The following is a 16,595-nucleotide window of genomic DNA, read 5'->3' as shown; positions in this document are numbered from 1 at the left end:
AATGACAGAAATCCAACGATAAGGGCAAGAGGGTTAGAACTTCAAATCAAATCAAGTAGAAGCGCGTATGAGTTGTTTGACGGGGTTCGACTGGTTGACATCGATCGATTAAGGATGGGGTGGTACAAGCCGATAAAGATCACAGGTCGAGGAATAGCAAATGGATCCTTTTTAATACCATCACTCGCTCCATTCGTGCTGTCCCCGTCGTCGGCATCATCATGCTCTTCGGCCGACGTTTCCTTGTTGAAGAAACTTCGACGTTCTTTAGGACGCTCTTTGGCCTTCCGGAGTTTACGCGCAATCTTAGAATTGCAGATATCACAAGTTGTCTTGTTCCCTACGGTATGTGTTAGTTGTTGCAGTGCGGTAGACGTGCGTATTGTGCGATTGTAGAAGCGTGTAGAGTACCGTTGTGTTATCAAAAATCATTGAAATGGTTAACAGATTATTAAAAGTATTTGCTACTGTACGATTTTTTTTAGTGCAGCCGTAGAATACTTACAAAAATAAACAGCTAACGCATTAGAGTCTTCGATGAGGCTGAGCAGTTTGGATCCATCCAGGTCCTCGATGACGTCGCCACCGGGGTTTTTCTGTGTCATCAACCAGTTCAGGATTTCTTCTTCGTTGTTTAGGTCGCCGGCGTAGATTACCGGATCCTTGGAGCTGAGCTTGAAGAACACAATTCCGGGCAGCGCGTAGACGCCCAAGTCCTTGGCCATCTGTTTGTCGTCAATTTTGACAAAGTTAATGCCAGCTCCATCGGCTTCATCGTCGATATGTTCGATCTCTGCAAGAACTCGGGGACACTGTTTGCAGTCTTCGCTGTCTGTAGTATAGGCGAAAAATATTACATTCATGTAAACCCGTATTTATCCCTCGAATCCAATCCACTCACAGAAGAACACAGCCAAGTAGTCCGACGCCTGTCGGATTTTGTGGAACATCTTGCGGTTGACCTTCTCGATGTGGTCCGTCATCTCCATGTTGTGCGGATTGGTTAGCCAATCGAGCAGTTCCTCCTCGTCGTCGATGTCGCCGTCGTAGTTGATGTACTTACCCTTGCGGAAGTAGGTCACCCCTGGGGGATTGCGGAAGCCATATTTCTTGGCCATTAGTTTGTCGGAACACTTCACCAGTAGAATTCCATATTCGGCGGCTTCATCGTCGATCAGCTCGATATGCCGCAGAACCTTCGGGCTGTTTTCGTCTTCTTCCAAGTCTGCGAGTAAATTGGAAGGCGTAGATTGGATGAGTTTAAGAAAAGGATATTCGAAGAAGACATCTGCTTACAGAAAACTACAGCTAGAAAATCGTGAGTTTCGATTAGTTCGAACAGCTCATCGCGTTCCACTTCCTCGATACTTTCGTCGGTGGTTTGGTCGTTGATCCAGTCAATCACGTCGTACTCGTTCATGAGGTCACCTGTAAAAGGGTTCAAAAGGACATGAATCACAGATTCTTACATTTCGCGTAGTCCTAGCATTAATATCATGTACGATACTCACATCTTGCAGTGGGCTATTTCGAGTCATTTTTTCCCTACTGATAAAGACAAGGTGAACCAAACGAGCGACAGTGTTCGGATTAGGATTTGTGAAGAAAATGAAAGTTTTACCGGAACCGGATTTCGTTTGAAGTGTATCAAAACTTTATTAGAGTTTAAAGTTTCAAAATCGATAGAAAAAAGAGTAAGGCAATAACAGTAGAAACAGAACTGTTTAGTTAATCTCTTTCGTCTCCTTCTTTAATGTTGAACTCAAACGTTTTTCGTCTGATCTTTAGTTTTTTCCCCTAGATTTTTTTTTGTAATTGTTCAACGAAACTTATTCTCTAGTTATCATTATTCAGAACGGTTCGCTTCTGAGTAAGAAATATTTCAAGTCTGTGTTCACTTGTGGTAGCTAGTGTTTGAAAGTTTGCTGATTTGGTTAATTTTCCCCCTAATCTGTCTATCGACATGCGCTTTATGTTACTCAGCTGATTTGCTAGCTGTATGACAGAAACTCCTCATTTCCGGCTGTCCGGAGTTTTCCCAAATACTATTGTTCATGTTACGGATTTAGTTTCTCGCCTCCTGGATTGAATGTTCGATTTGACAGTTGCATCTATAATATTTCATAACGAGTTTTGTGAATGAGTTTGTAATGTAGCGTGTGACGTTCGATTCCTTTATTTTGCATATTTTCCGAATCCCTTGCGAATACTCAGAACAAGCAGAAAATGTTCAAAAAATATCTTCTATGTTTTGAAACGATCTCGCATGAGGAAGAAATACGAAATAAGGAATGAATTGGTTCAGAACGATTTCACTGATAGACTCAGCAGGCTGCGACCGTTGCGGTCTACCGAGTATCTATCAATCACAGCCTACTAAGTGAACAGTTACGCAGTGGGATGTTTTTGGTGAGTCAAACTCAAAAGATTTGGTTACCTTGTGAAGGTCGATTTCTACTTATATAATAATCTAAGCGCGCTCTGCTCGGGATTACAAATCTAATCAACAGGATGCCTACCAATCATTATAATAAATAATAATTTTCCTTCCGAAACTCGAAGGCTTTTTGACAATTACTCCTATTTACATATAATGCAGAATTTTTCAAGAGCTGATGATCGTTTCAATTGGATTCATTCGCTACTTGACGTTCGGTTTGTTATTTCTGATAAGAGAACTGTCAAATTAAAAACATGTTTCTTTAATTGCGATGATAATCAGCACTTGTAAAATCCTGTATAACATTTTCAATTACCGTAGGGTTGTGGGCAGTGTGAATATTTTTTTTGTATACAAAAAGAAAACTAGCCCGATTACAACTACTCTCACATGACGTCAACATCTATATATGTGCGTGCATTAGTGTCAGCTTTACATTCAAAAGAGATCTGAATACATTTCAACATTATTTGACACTGTTTACTGCACGGTGGCGTCGATTGCTATTGTTCTCAGTTCGAAGCCCTACTGTGTTTTTGCAATCGATGAGGACACTGTGTACGTGCGTGTGTGCGTAGTGCGCGTGCGTCATAGTGTTAGTACAAGCGGCGATAAGAGGCTCCATCAATTATAGTTAAAATATAGCTTAACAAAAAGAATTATGCCAGTCATTGAAGTTCCTATCCGTTATAAGTTAGTGTAAAGTTCTACTTGCCTTGTTCTACTCGTTTAGAAAAATAAAATAGTAAACGACTCCAAAAAAGATAAGTTAGTGCTTTAGTTTCCTTTAATGTTTGCTTAGTGTACTCTATCCTCGTTTTTTTTAAATAAATATACTCTTTGTAAATAACAAACTTGCAGTCTATTCAAGAGATTGAACAAAAAATAGTAGTAAACTATCGAAAAAATAGTTAATATCTCTGCCGAAAATGTGCGAGGTTTGAATGCGATTCACATTGCGTCTTTTTGTGCGTGCGTGTGTGCGTGTGTAAATACCAGTGCATAGCTTTCTGATCCATTTTTTGTTCGTGGCGTGTGTGCGTGAGTGATTGGGCTATTGCTTTCTCTATTGTTTTTTTGTCGTTGGGAAACAGATTAGTTACTACTATTACTACTACCTAAATGAAATATCTCGACCTTCTTCTTTGACAGTTTTTCGGTTTCATTTCCTAGATCTGTTCTAATTTTCTACTCTAATTACAATCGTTCTCATTTGCGCTCAGTTTAAGAAATATTTCTCTGTCTCTTTCTCTCTGTTTGTATTTGTTGGGATGTCATTTTTTGTCAACGCCTGCCTACCAACACTTTTACTCTCTCTCTTTACATAGGCGCATCTGAGGAAGGGAAGATAAAGAGAATGAAGAGATAGATGTTTTTAGAACGTTTGCTTGTAGTTGTATATGCGCTGAGGCAATTGTTGTCGGTCTGCGCTCAAACAGGATTTCGAGAAGTGTTGTCTAAACATTAGGCTTGTTGTTGGAAGGTTTTTGTAAGCCGAAAAAAGTGGTTCTTGTGTGATTCTAAAGCGATCCGCTCTGATCGCATTTCACGTCATCCACTAGACAATTTGGCTCTGGTTGGTAGGTTTGTTTGGTCATGCGTAACTAGGTTCACATACACACATAAAGTGACATGGTTCTTGAGGTGAAGGTTCGTTGGAAAGGTACTCTGTGTGTGTGCGTGTTTTCTAGAAAAGGCGAGATTAATAGGCACGAGAGATGAGGGTCTTGATGCTATCAGTTTACCACCAGCCTAGTTTGCCGAACAGTCCTTCATTGTCGTCGTCTTCGCTGTCTTCCTTTTTACCTTTGCCCTTGGAGGCTTTGGGCTTCCCTTTCACCTTGACGTCGATCTGATTCTTAGCCTGGGCGGCTTTCTTCTCCTTGCCGGCGGCAGCTGTAGCGTCGGCCACGTCCGCCAGTTTCTTCTGCTTGAAGGCGAATTGGCTCTCGGCCTCCTCGCTATCACGGCGGCTGATCTTCTGGGCGGCCATCTGCGTCACGCGGGTATTCTTCTCGACCTTGGACGGGCAGCAACGGAACGAATTATCATCCTTGGCAGCCTTTTTGGTTTTCTTGGTTACACGACCGGCGTGACCCAATCCAACGTAGAAACATTCGTCATCTGTGTGTATACAAAAAACATTTTGTCAGATTTAGATTTGGAACGGATTTATTTTGGATAGTACAGAAAATGGCACTGAACTAGTTAGGGTAGTGAAGAAAAGATAAATACATTCAAAACTTTGCAAGTTGTAGTTCTTAGATGGACAAATAATATAGCGATTTCTATTGTTTCATTTTCTGGTACGCAAGGTTAGTACAACTTTCTTCCTATTAATGTGTCATTCTCACTTTAGTTTGCTCTTCTGTATTACGCAACTAGTAGAAGTGAAGTTCCATATATGCATACCGTAAAATTAGTGAGAGTTTAGGACAGATTTACGCGTTTCCGTGATGAGCATATTAGTGAAAGAGTATTCTTCATTCCGCGATTGCCGTTGTTTTACGGGTAAGGCTTTGAGAGCATCACAGGCTAGTAGTATTTCCGAAGCAGCTAATTTATGAATTAACTGACAAAATGTTTTTTGTAAACCAAACCGAATATTTAGTGGTACTTCATTTAGTATTATAATGTCATTTATTTTTTAACATTAGCTGTGCAAAAAATGAGTATTGAGCGTTCGATCCAAAGAGAAATAGAGTCGTCAAGAATGTGACGTTATAGAGAATGAGTGAGACAAAAGAGAAATAATCGACGTGACTGTCGAATAGCATGAGCGTTAGGGAGACAGGTTTAGCAATAGAAGCGCTTCGAATAAAAAATAGATTTCTTATTCACAGAACTAAATAAATCGGAAATGCATATATTTTGTTCTGCCACGCGAAACTCTTCGTTCTGCTGGGAATTTCCTTTTGTGCCAATTATTCGCTCGTTTGTCCCACTCATGGCCACGTTGCATAGACATTCATTCTCTGAAGTCACAAACTACATTAGGCTATTGTTTCCCTAAAAATACACAACGAGATTAGATTTTGATTAATTTTCGTTTTTTTTCCTTCTATTGGTACAATGTTCACAAGCCTACTGAGATTGCCGTACTGTTCATTGCCTTATTCTTCTATTGTTTTGTTCCGGTTCGAAGCAAATTGCGATCATAATCTTTTCAGTTTAATCAAAACATTGTGTCAGCTAAACTCATAAACCATTTTAGACCAGAGAACGAGAGGAAACCTTCGAAAAGTTGCTTCCAGATAAAAAAAGTTTATGAAAAAATTATATAAGATTAGGCGTAGTGGAATATAGCGGCAACAGTGGCAAAGAAGTGAGAGGGGTATGGTGCACATGCAACAATTACGAAAACACGACTGTGATAACACACACGAACATATAATTGTGGCGAGGAATGTTGGAGTTTGCTTGGAGTTTCAATGATGTGTCGCATTATATATACATGTCATATTAATGTTCTTATAAATTAAATGTGCAAAACAATACAGCGTCGAACACTTGATTTCAGTATTGCATCAACGACGAGAATTGAAATTGGTGTAACAAGAAAATGGGCGAATTTCATATTAATTTTAGATTATCTAAAATGAACGTGTATCTGTTTTGATTTGGTCGATTTAAATTCCCTGTTTGATTTGAATAATTGTTGAAATGAGAGGACATAAAGCAATACTTGCAGAATTCCTGGTCAATGGTTTCAGGGGAATCCACAAATGACGAACGATTTTTCCTTTTGGAATTTCTAACGAAGTTCCCTTTGAAAATTCCAACGAATTTTCCTTTGGAAATTCCAACGAATTTCCCTTTGGAAATTCCAACGAATTTCCCTTTGGAAATTCCAACGAATTTCCCTTTGGAAATTCCAACGAATTTCCCTTTGGAAATTCCCCGAACTTCCCTTCGGAAATTCACCGAATTTCCCTTTGGAAATTCCTTCGAATTTCCCTTTGGAAATTCCAGCGAATTTCCCTTTGGAAATTCCAACGAATTTCCCTTTGGAAATTCCAACGAATTTCCCTTTGGAAATTCCAACGAATTTCCCTTTGGAAATTCCAACGAATTTCCCTTTGGAAATTTCAATGAATTTTCCTTTGGAAATTCCAATGAATTTCCCTTTGCAAATTCCAACGAATTTCCCTTTGGAGATTCTAACAAATTTCACTTTAGAACTTTCAACGAATTTCCCTTTGGAGATTCCAACGAATTTCATTTTAGAACTTCCAACGAATTTCCCTTTGAAAATTCCAATGAATTTCCCTTTGGAAATTTCAATGAATTTTCCTTTGGAAATTCCAATGAATTTCCCTTTGGAAATTCCATCGAATTTCCTTTTGGAAATTCCATCGAATTTCCTTTTCGAAATTCCATCGAATTTCCCTTTGGAAATTCCATCGAATTTCCCTTTGGAAATTCCATCGAATTTCCCTTTGGAAATTCCAACGAATTTCCCTTTGGAAATTCCAATGAATTTCCCTTTGGAAATTCCAACGAGTTTCCATTTGGAAATTCCAATGAATTTCCCTTTGGAAATTCCAATGAATTTGCCTTTGGAAATCCCAAACAATTTCCTTTTGGAAATTCCATCGAATTTCCCTTTGGAAATTCCATCAAATTTCCCTTTGGAAATTCCATAAAATTTCCTTCTGGAAATTCCACCGAATTTCCCTTTGGAAATTCCAACGAATTTCCCTTTGGAAATTCCAACGAATTTCCCTTTGGAAATTCCATCGTATTTACCTTTGGAAATTCCATCAAATTTCCCTCTGGAAATTCCACCGAATCTCCCTTTGGAAATTCCAACGAATTTCCTTTTGGAAATTCCAATGAATTTCCCTTTGGGAATTCCAATGAATTTCCCTTTGGAAATTGCAATGAATTTCCCTTTGGAAGTTCCATCGAATTTCCTTTTGGAAATTCCATCGAATTTCCCTTTGGAAATTCCATCGAATTTCCCTGTGGAAATTCCATCGAATTTCCCTTTGGAAATTCCATCGAATTTCCCTTTGGAAATTCCATCGAATTTCCCTTTGGAAATTCCAACGAATTTCCCTTTGGAAATTCCAACAAATTTCCCTTTGGAAATTCCAACGAATTTCACTTTAGAAATTCCAACGAATTTCCCTTTGAAAATTCCAATGAATTTCCCTTTGGAAATTTCAATGAATTTTCCTTTGGAAATTCCAATGAATTTCCCTTTGGAAATTCCAATGAATTTCCCTTTGGAAGTTCCACTGAATTTCCTTTTGGAAATTCCATCGAATTTCCCTTTGGAGATTCCATCGAATTTCCCTTTGAAAATTCCAACGAATTTCCCTTTGGAAATTCCAACGAATTTCCATTTGGAAATTCCAACAAATTTCCCTTTGGAAATTCCAACGAATTTCCCTTTGGAAATTCCAACGAATTTCCCTTTGGAAATTCCAACGAATTTCCCTTTGGAAATTCCAATGAATTTCCCTTTGGAAATTCCAATGAATTTCCCTTTGGAAATTCCAATGAATTTCCCTTTGGAAATTCCAATGAATTTCCCTTTGGAAATTCCATCGAATTTTCCTTTGGAAATTCCAACGAATTTCCCTTTGGAAATTCCAACGAATTTCCCTTTGGAAATTCCAACGAATTTCCTTTGGAAATTCCAATGAATTTCCCTTTGGAAATTCCAACGTATTTCCCTTTAGAAATTCCAACGAATTTCCCTTTGGAAATTCCAACAAATTTACCTTTGGAAATTCCATCGAATTTCCCTTTGGAAATTCCATCGAATTTCCCTCTGGAAATTCCATTGAATTTCTCTTTGAAAATTCCAACGAATTTCTCTTTGGTAATTCCAACGAATTTCCCTTTGGAAGTTCCAACGAATTTCCCTTTGTAAATTCCAACAAATTTTCCTTTGTAAATTCCAACGAGTTTCCCTTTGGTAATTCCAACGAATTTCCCTTTGGAAATTCCAACAAATTTCCCTTTGGAAATTCTAACAAATTTCCCTTTGATATTTCCAACAAATTTCCCTTTGGAAATTCCAATGAGTTTCCCTTTGGAAATTCCAACGAATTTCCCTTTGGAAATTCCAATGAATTTCCCTTTGGAAATTCCAATGTATTTCCATTTTGGAAATCAAAACGAATTTCCCTTTGGAAATTCCAATGAATTTCCCTTTGGAAATTCCAATGAATTTCCCTTTGGAAATTCCAATGAATTTCCCTTTGGAAATTCCAATGAATTTCCCTTTGGAAATTCCAATGAATTTCCCTTTGGAAATTCCAATGAATTTCCCTTTGGAAATTCCAATGAATTTCCCTTTGGAAATTCCAATGAATTTCCCTTTGGAAATTCCAATGAATTTCCCTTTGGAAATTCCAATGAATTTCCCTTTGGAAATTCCAAACAATTTCCTTTTGGAAATTCCATCGAATTTCCTTTTGAAAATTCCATCGAATTTCCCTTTGGAAATTCCATAAAATTTCCTTCTGGAAATTCCACCGAATTTCCCTTTGGAAATTCCAACGAATTTCCCTTTGGAAATTCCAACGAATTTCCCTTTGGAAATTCCAACGAATTTCCCTTTGGAAATTCCATCGTATTTACTTTTGGAAATTCCATCAAATTTCCCTCTGGAAATTCCACCGAATTTTCCTTTGGAAATTCCAACGAATTTCCCTTTGGAAATTCCAACGAAATTCCCTTTGGGTATTCCAACGAATTTTCCTTTGGAAATTCCAACGAATTGCCCTTTGGAAATTCCAACGAATTTCCCTTTGGGTATTCCAACGAATTTTCCTTTGGAAATTCCAACGAATTTCTCTTTGGAAATTCCAACGAAATTTCCTTTGGAAATTCCAACGAAATTTCCTTTGGAAATTCCAACGAATTTCCCTTTGGAAATTCCAACGAATTTCCCTTTGGAAATTCCAACGAATTTCCCTTTGGAAATTCCAACGAATTTCCCTTTGGAAACTCCAACGAATTTCTTTGAGAGAGTTCAATCAATTTTCTGTTCATTTTGCCAACGAATATGCTTGTGAAAATTTCAACGAATTTTCTATGGAAAATCCATCGAATATCTTTGTGAAATTTTGAACGGTTTTTCCGTGAGAAATCCAACGAATTTTCCCGTGAAAAAAATAACGAATTTGTTATGAAAATTTCAACGATGGCCTTTTTTGATTTTTTTCTAAATCTATTATCAACAATCGATACACGTTCATTTCTTGTGGAGATCATATCCACAATGAACATTTTTGGCTTACAAATATTAGAATGCGAATCATTGAATAATTCACCATGTTCCAAATGTTTTTAAACTGGGAAAGTGCAGCTTAAAAATAGTAGTTAAATGACTTGTTCCGTTTGATTGTTTGTGTCACGTCAACATCCAATCAAGAATACGTGAGCGAAAAGATAGGAATGGGGCATAGCTCTATTTACAAGCTCTAAAGCGGGTAAATCAATTTTGACTGTTGTGGAATTTGATAGTTTTTACAACACACTTTACATAGTAGGTCGTCTTTATAGAATCCAAGACTGTGGTAGAGGAAGAGAGCGGGAATGTGCAAAGAAATGAAGACCCCAGACTATGGCGGGACCTCCGGTCTAAGTTACCTACAGTTGGTCATTACAAGTTTAGTGAAGATACGTCTTTTTTAGAGGTTCATATGTACACGGAAAATCGCATTGCAGTTGCAGTTGCGCTAGGGGCAGTTCTAGAGAGGAAAGTACCTTCATCATCATCAGACTTCCTTAGGTCCGTTTTGGGTTTGGCCTGGTCGGCTTTCTGGAGCTCGGGTTTTTTCAGGGGCTTGAACAACGGTTGTTGGGGCTTTTGAGCTTTGCTGTCTTTGGTCTTTTTGGGCGGTTCAGGCTTGGTAGTTTTGGATGTTTTGCTGGTAGTGGTGGTGGTGATGGCGGATGGTAGCTTGGGGATTGGTTTGAGTTTGCTTTGCTTGGGTCTGCTCTTATCGATTCTATCTTCTCTGTCGATGTACCCGGGAGCTTCTTTTTGCTTAGATCTCTTAGGTTTCGGTACTTTGTTATCTGCAAAATTTCGGTAATGAAAACGTGATTCCCATTTAAGAGATCGTAGAACATCGAACAGAAAGGGCATTGGGTCAGGCTATTGCATATACAACCGTAGAAAATGAAGACAAGTTTCGCCGAACAACGAGGAAGACCAATCAAGCCGAAATTCGGGTAAGCGTTCGTGCATTGTGCCTTGGCGCTTTGTGAGATCTATTCTAGAACAGTAGTGGTTAGGAAGCCCATAGACTACGGAAACACGTGCAGACACGTGACTTGATTTTATTTGAAACGACACCAATCCACAAATCGAATTTTGCTCCCTTTGTACGGGGAACGATACCGGGTTGCAAGTGCGTGCACGTGAGCCTACATTTAGGGGACAGGGGCGCTCTACCAAATCCGAGTGCGCTCTACGAACAAATCTATCGGGATGAGTGTAAAGGTTTATTCAGAGGCTCTACAGAAGGCGCTTCCAACTATAGCAAATAGCTGCTCTAAGGAGAAACAGAAAGTGCGACAGATAAAGAGCTACAACGTCTCAGGAGGTTACCTAATGACATGGGATTGTATTGTAGACTGGTGGTGATAAGGGTTCCTGGTGGCGGTTTTAGGATGGATTTTTCCGGCACCCCCGATCGGGCCCGGGCTTCTGCTTGCAGGCGCGCTAACCGCGCCTCTTCTTCCGGGTCAGAGAAAACTACCTTCGTGCGTTCTTTCTTCTGACCGCCACTGTATTTCATTTTGATATCATACCTTCCTGGGGATTTGTATGGAATGGTTTGTCATAGGTTCGGGGGATTAGCGAGAGACAGTGAGATTTAGAGGTGTCGGATTGATGACGGAGTGTATGGAAGAATAAGAGAAAAAAGCGTTTGAAGCTCGGATTGTCGGAGAACAATGGAAGATCTTACGAACAAAAATCATATGGAAATGTATCTGCAAAATGAAACTTGGTATATCTTTGCGGGGAACTGAGCTTAACAAAACCAAAGCAAAGGAATCACAGCCATATGATGGAGAAACGTCTCGAGGACATGGGCAAACGTACGTCACTTGACTCAAAAAATGGGATCTGAAACACGATGAGCTCAAAACTTGTTTTTGATTCAGAACGATGCAAAATAATGGCGAATCATAAGACAACTCATAAAAAGATAAAAGGGCTTAATCTAATTACACCGAGAGAGCTTACTTTTGTGATCGACTAGCCACTGCAAGATGCGTTTTTCGTTTTTGAGATTACCTAAATTCACAGAGAAAAAGAGAAAAACAATGTACACACATTTGAGGGTTAATATTTGGTCTAATTTACAGAGTCATTGGGTCCATGGAAGGGTTTTGTGATTCAACGAATTACATTTTGCGTACATACCATCATACATAATTGGGACGCCAGTTTCATAGTAGACCAAAGCTGGGAACGAAAATATTCCAATTTCGTGTGCCAATTTTTCATCGTTGGCCTTAACAAATTGAATATTATGCTTGTCCGTATCATCATCGATGGTTTCCAATTTTTCCAGAATCTTCGGGCACGTCTCACAGTCATCGTCGTCTGAAACATTACAAAACTTATATTAGGCAAAACGAACTTTCCTCAATTTCCAAAAAAACAACCACTTACAGAACAGCACAGCCAGATGTTCGATCTCGTTGACAAGCACCTGTAGGGTCTTACGGTCAACCGATTCGATCACTTCCGGCTTCGACTCGTACTGCTGCAGAACCCACTCGAGGATCTCCTCTTCGTTCATCAGATCTCCACTGTAGATGGTACGGAACTTGTGGCGGTAGAACACCAGAGCGGGAAGCTGTTCGAGATCGTACTCCTTGTCGATGTCGTCGTCCGAGGTCTTGACAAAATCGATGTCCTTCTCCTCGCACTCGTCATCGATGTTTTCCAGTTCGTTGATGATCTTCAGCGACTTCTTGTCTTCGTCGTGGTCTGTAACAAGGCACATTAGTATAGAGCATCTACGAAAATATATCACTTGCTACTCACAGAAGAACACAACGATGTGCTCGTTCTCCGACAGGATTTTCTCCAGCATTTTGATATTCACTTCCTCGATCCGTCCGGGAATCTCCAGGGTTTCCTCATCGGTCAACCACGCCAGCACTTCATCCTCGTCGTTCAAATCACCGGAGAAGAGCAGAGGGTCCTTGTTGCGGAAGAACACCAGCGCCGGTACCGTCTTGATGTTGTACTTCTTGGCGGTAGACATGTCTTCGGTCGTTACAAAAATAATACCGGCCTCATCCAGCTCATCGTCAATGTTCTCCAGATCGTCCAGAATCTTATCGCACTTCTCGCCCTCATCGCACTCTCCACTGAAGTACACGCACACGTACTCGTGCTCTTCGATCAGGTCCTGCAGGATCTCGTCGGTAACTTCCTCGATGGTGGCGGAGTACTTCTGCAGTTTGAGCCACTCCAGCACTTCTTCTTCGTTCATCAGATCACCCTCGTAAATGGCTGGGATTTGGTTCTCGAAGTACACCAGCGCCGGGAGGTGATCCAGACCGTACTCTCGGGCTTCCTCCGCATTGTCCAGACGGGCAATGACAATTTCCTCCTTCTCCAGCTCATCGTCGATGTTCTCCAGTTCGTTCAGAACGCGGATGTCTTGCTTATCATCTTTGTCGTCTGTGGAATAAAAAGATAACAAATATACATGATTACATTCTCATTTTAAGGTTTTTTTTAGAAATGTGATTAATTGTAGATAGGAAAAGTATAAAACTAATGATCTTACAGAAAATGATCGCCACATGATCGTAGGTGCGCATCAGCTTGTCCTTCATTTCATCGGTGATTTCCGGAATCTCCGAATGTCTCTTCTGATGCACCAGCCAGCCCAACAGCTCTTCCTCTCGCATGAGATCGCCTTCGTAGATGTGTGGAATTCCGCGTTCAAACAGGATCTGTTGATTAAATTAAATGATTAACCTTTCCAATTTTACGCCATGTCCAGTACTCACCATAGTGGGCAGCTCTTCAATGCCCCATTCCTTGGCCTCGTTATCATCGTCAATCTTCACGAAGGCGATATCGTTCTGGTCGCACTCATCGTCGATGTTCTCCAGCTCGGCCAGTACCTTCTGGGACGCTTTGGATTCCTTGTCGTAGAACAGCACGGCGACGTGCGGCATCTTCTCGATGATCATGTCCAACATCTCGTCGGTGACGTCCTCGATCTCGTCTGAGCTGGTCTGTCGTTCGAGCCATTCCAGCACTTCCTCCTCGTTCTCCAGTTCGCCTTCGAAGACCGTGGGAATGCCCTGCTCGAAGTAAACCAACGTCGGGAAATTGGTGACACCGTAGTCCTTGGCTTCCTCTGTGTCGTCCATTTTGACGAAGTTGATTCCCAGCTGATCGCACTCGTCGTCGATGCTCTCCAGTTCGTCCAGGATCTTTTCGGACTCTTTGTCGTTGTTGTCGTCTATTTATGAATATAAAAACATAATTAGTAGTGGAAAAATAAGCGCAGTTTTCAGGATATCTCACAGAACATGACGGCAACCGATTTGCCTTCCTTGATCAGCTTGTCCAGCATCTCGTCGGTGACATCTTCGATCTCGTCCTTCTCCAGCTGCGACAGCAGCCATTTCAGGATTTCCTCTTCGTCGCTGAGATCATCGTCGTAGACGTTGGGAATCTCCTTCTCGAAATAGACGATGGCTGGGATCTAGAACGAAGTGATTTCCTTATTGCATCGGTTCAGGGGAGCTTTATAATTAGTATGTAGCTGTTGAGTGGCACGCGTCCACTGTCCGCATATCAACGGATCGAGCTTGTGTGTCGCTTCTGATTGTCTGGTCGCTATTATTGCCACAGTGCATCCTTAATTATGAGCTGCAGCGCGTCAGTGAGATCGGAATGCATCAACAGCAACAGCTACAAAATATTAGCTAGTACGCATGTGTACTCGGCCAAAGGAAGCCATTGGGATTTAATTATAGATTCCTCGGAACGCAACAAGTGGAGGTGAAACAATTTCTAAATATAGGAGACATTGAAGATTACGGGTTTGTTTCTAATTGTCTTGCTTCGTTCGGTAAAGTTGTAGTTTTGCAAAAACATTCTTTTTATTGAATGTGTGGTGGAACCCACAAAAATTCGAAAAGAAATTAGATGACATTACATTGTAGCAATTTATGTAGAAATCTCTCTGCGTTAAAAGCGACCCTGGTGTAACAGGATCATGAGACGGGAAATCACATCGATCAAGTTCTAATATATTGTAAATTCGTCAGCACTAACCGCAATAAAAACTAGGGAGGGACTTAGGAGGCCTATACCAATATTAGGAAAAAAAATTATGCCCCCCTCCCTCGGATTTTTAAGCATTAGCATTACAATACTCAGTTATTGTCTCTGGCAGATTCTGTTGGCCCTGTAGGACATGAGAAGAGTTCCTTCGTCTTTAGCCTAACCTTAACTGCTCGGAAGTGGCAGGAATTCCGTCCATGCCTAACTAACAATTATAGTTTTGAATCACTCTCTTCGAGATAGCACAAACCACATCAAATCTGTCGATATTACTAGGTTGGCGACTAGAAAAAGTGTGACCGTTAGGATCGGCTAGAGTTCGGACCATCTTTGTTGTCCTGGGAATCGGGATGAAATTTTTCGTATATTCTGGGAAATTTTTTTTTTTTTTTTTCTTTATTAAAGTGATTCTGGGAAATAGTAGGACTCCGGAATTTTGTTTTAACGTTTTTCAAAAAACTTATTGTTTTGTTTTGAAATCGGTTTTATACAACGTTTAAGGGTTGAATGTTCAAAATGCCAGATAATACAGAGTCCATATTGAAACTCAATTTAATTTTAATTAAAATTGATTCTTCCGAAATACGACTTCAAAGAGCCAATAATATTCACGTTTTTTATCGGAAATCAGAATACGATTTTGGAATCAGATGTTCGCCGAGTCCGAAAAGACGCGTTCGCTGTCGGGTGAAGTCGGCTTGATTGTTTTGAGCGCATCAAACAAGCTTTCCAGACACTTATAAGAAACGCGTCTCGAGACAACATAACACTTATAGTCCTAACAAATTGTCAACAATTCAAAATTTATCTTTTCTGTTGATCGGTTTCGGATGTGATGTCACTCACCATCAGGATGGTGTCCAATGTCCAACAATGTCCACGCTTTCCAGATTTGCGTTGTTTTGAATATGTATTGGATTTACATAGTTTCTGGGTTTGCATTCAATGCCCTTCAAGGATGTTATCGATCATTTAGTAATTTGCGTTCGATCGTTTAGTAGTTTATCAATAACTCATTCCAGAAGCTGAATTTCAAAATGTGTTGTATGGTGGACTTCTTGTGCGAAGGTTTTTCTACAACTCTGCCCAATGGTTTGTTGTTAGAATTCCACTAGTAATGAAGTTATAGCGCTAGTTGCAGTAACTCAAACTAAATGATTGGAGTTTTGTTATCATTTAGTCTAAGTTAATGAAACTATAGTTATAACTCCGTTACTAATGGAATTCAAACAATGAACTTTTAGGCAGAGTTGTAGAAAAACCTTCGCTCTAGAAGTCCACCACACAACACATTTTGAAATTCAGCTTCTGGAATGAGTTATTGATAAACTATTGAGAAATCGACTGTATATTTTTATTTCGATTTTAAGGACGGCTACGCAGTCTTGAATTATTGAAACAAGATGTTTATTTATCCGACGTTTCGACACGGCGATGGTGTCTTCATCAGGGGAAAAATACGGTATTTGTTTAGTCTAACATTAACTGTCTGGTATGGATTTTTCTGGTACATAACTTCGAGAACACACAATTCCAAATCATTGACACTAACAGATAACGTGAATTTTCTTTCGGATACCGCCTGATAAACTACTAAATGATCGAACGTAAATTACTAAATGATCGATATCATCCTTGATGCCCTCTTGAAGCAACGTATTTTTTGTTGGAATATCAGATAGTGTGCAACGCCTCGCTGTAGACGGAAGATGCGCAGTTGAAGGATACAAGACCCATAGCCTAGAGATAAGAGAACCTCCATACAAAGAAAATACAATACTAGAGTTCTCTTTACTCCATGGTAGGCTACTGACTGATATTTCGACCGACGGCAGCTGCAGTTCTACTTTATAT

The 16,595-nt window shown here is 40.0% G+C and overlaps 1 protein-coding gene across 8 annotated transcripts in view; it reads right to left on the bottom strand.

Moving 5' to 3' along the window:
- LOC134210806 (uncharacterized) overlaps positions 1-16,595 on the bottom strand; it is a 188,191-nt gene that overhangs the window by 47,592 nt on the left and 124,004 nt on the right. For 4 of the 8 annotated variants that reach the window (XM_062687097.1, XM_062687096.1, XM_062687091.1 and 1 more), the window contains 9 exons: positions 13,977-14,157; positions 13,451-13,911; positions 13,225-13,393; positions 12,471-13,115; positions 12,093-12,413; positions 11,841-12,023; positions 1,297-1,428; positions 902-1,225; positions 506-832 (listed from right to left, as the gene is read on the bottom strand). In XM_062687097.1, the coding sequence (XP_062543081.1) occupies positions 506-832; positions 902-1,225; positions 1,297-1,428; positions 11,841-12,023; positions 12,093-12,413; positions 12,471-13,115; positions 13,225-13,393; positions 13,451-13,911; positions 13,977-14,157 (2,743 nt within the window). Of the gene's footprint in view, positions 1-178; positions 341-505; positions 833-901; positions 1,226-1,296; positions 1,429-10,168; positions 10,484-11,018; positions 11,226-11,660; positions 11,712-11,840; positions 12,024-12,092; positions 12,414-12,470; positions 13,116-13,224; positions 13,394-13,450; positions 13,912-13,976; positions 14,158-16,595 lie in introns of all 8 variants that reach the window. The other 4 variants (XM_062687095.1, XM_062687093.1, XM_062687090.1 and 1 more) reach the window with 2 other exon arrangements.

Source organism: Armigeres subalbatus, chromosome 2, assembly GCF_024139115.2.
Source record: "Armigeres subalbatus isolate Guangzhou_Male chromosome 2, GZ_Asu_2, whole genome shotgun sequence".
Taxonomy (NCBI): Eukaryota; Metazoa; Arthropoda; class Insecta; order Diptera; family Culicidae; genus Armigeres; species Armigeres subalbatus.
Note: the sequence above shows the minus strand (reverse complement) of the source record. Positions and strands in the feature narration are given on the sequence as shown.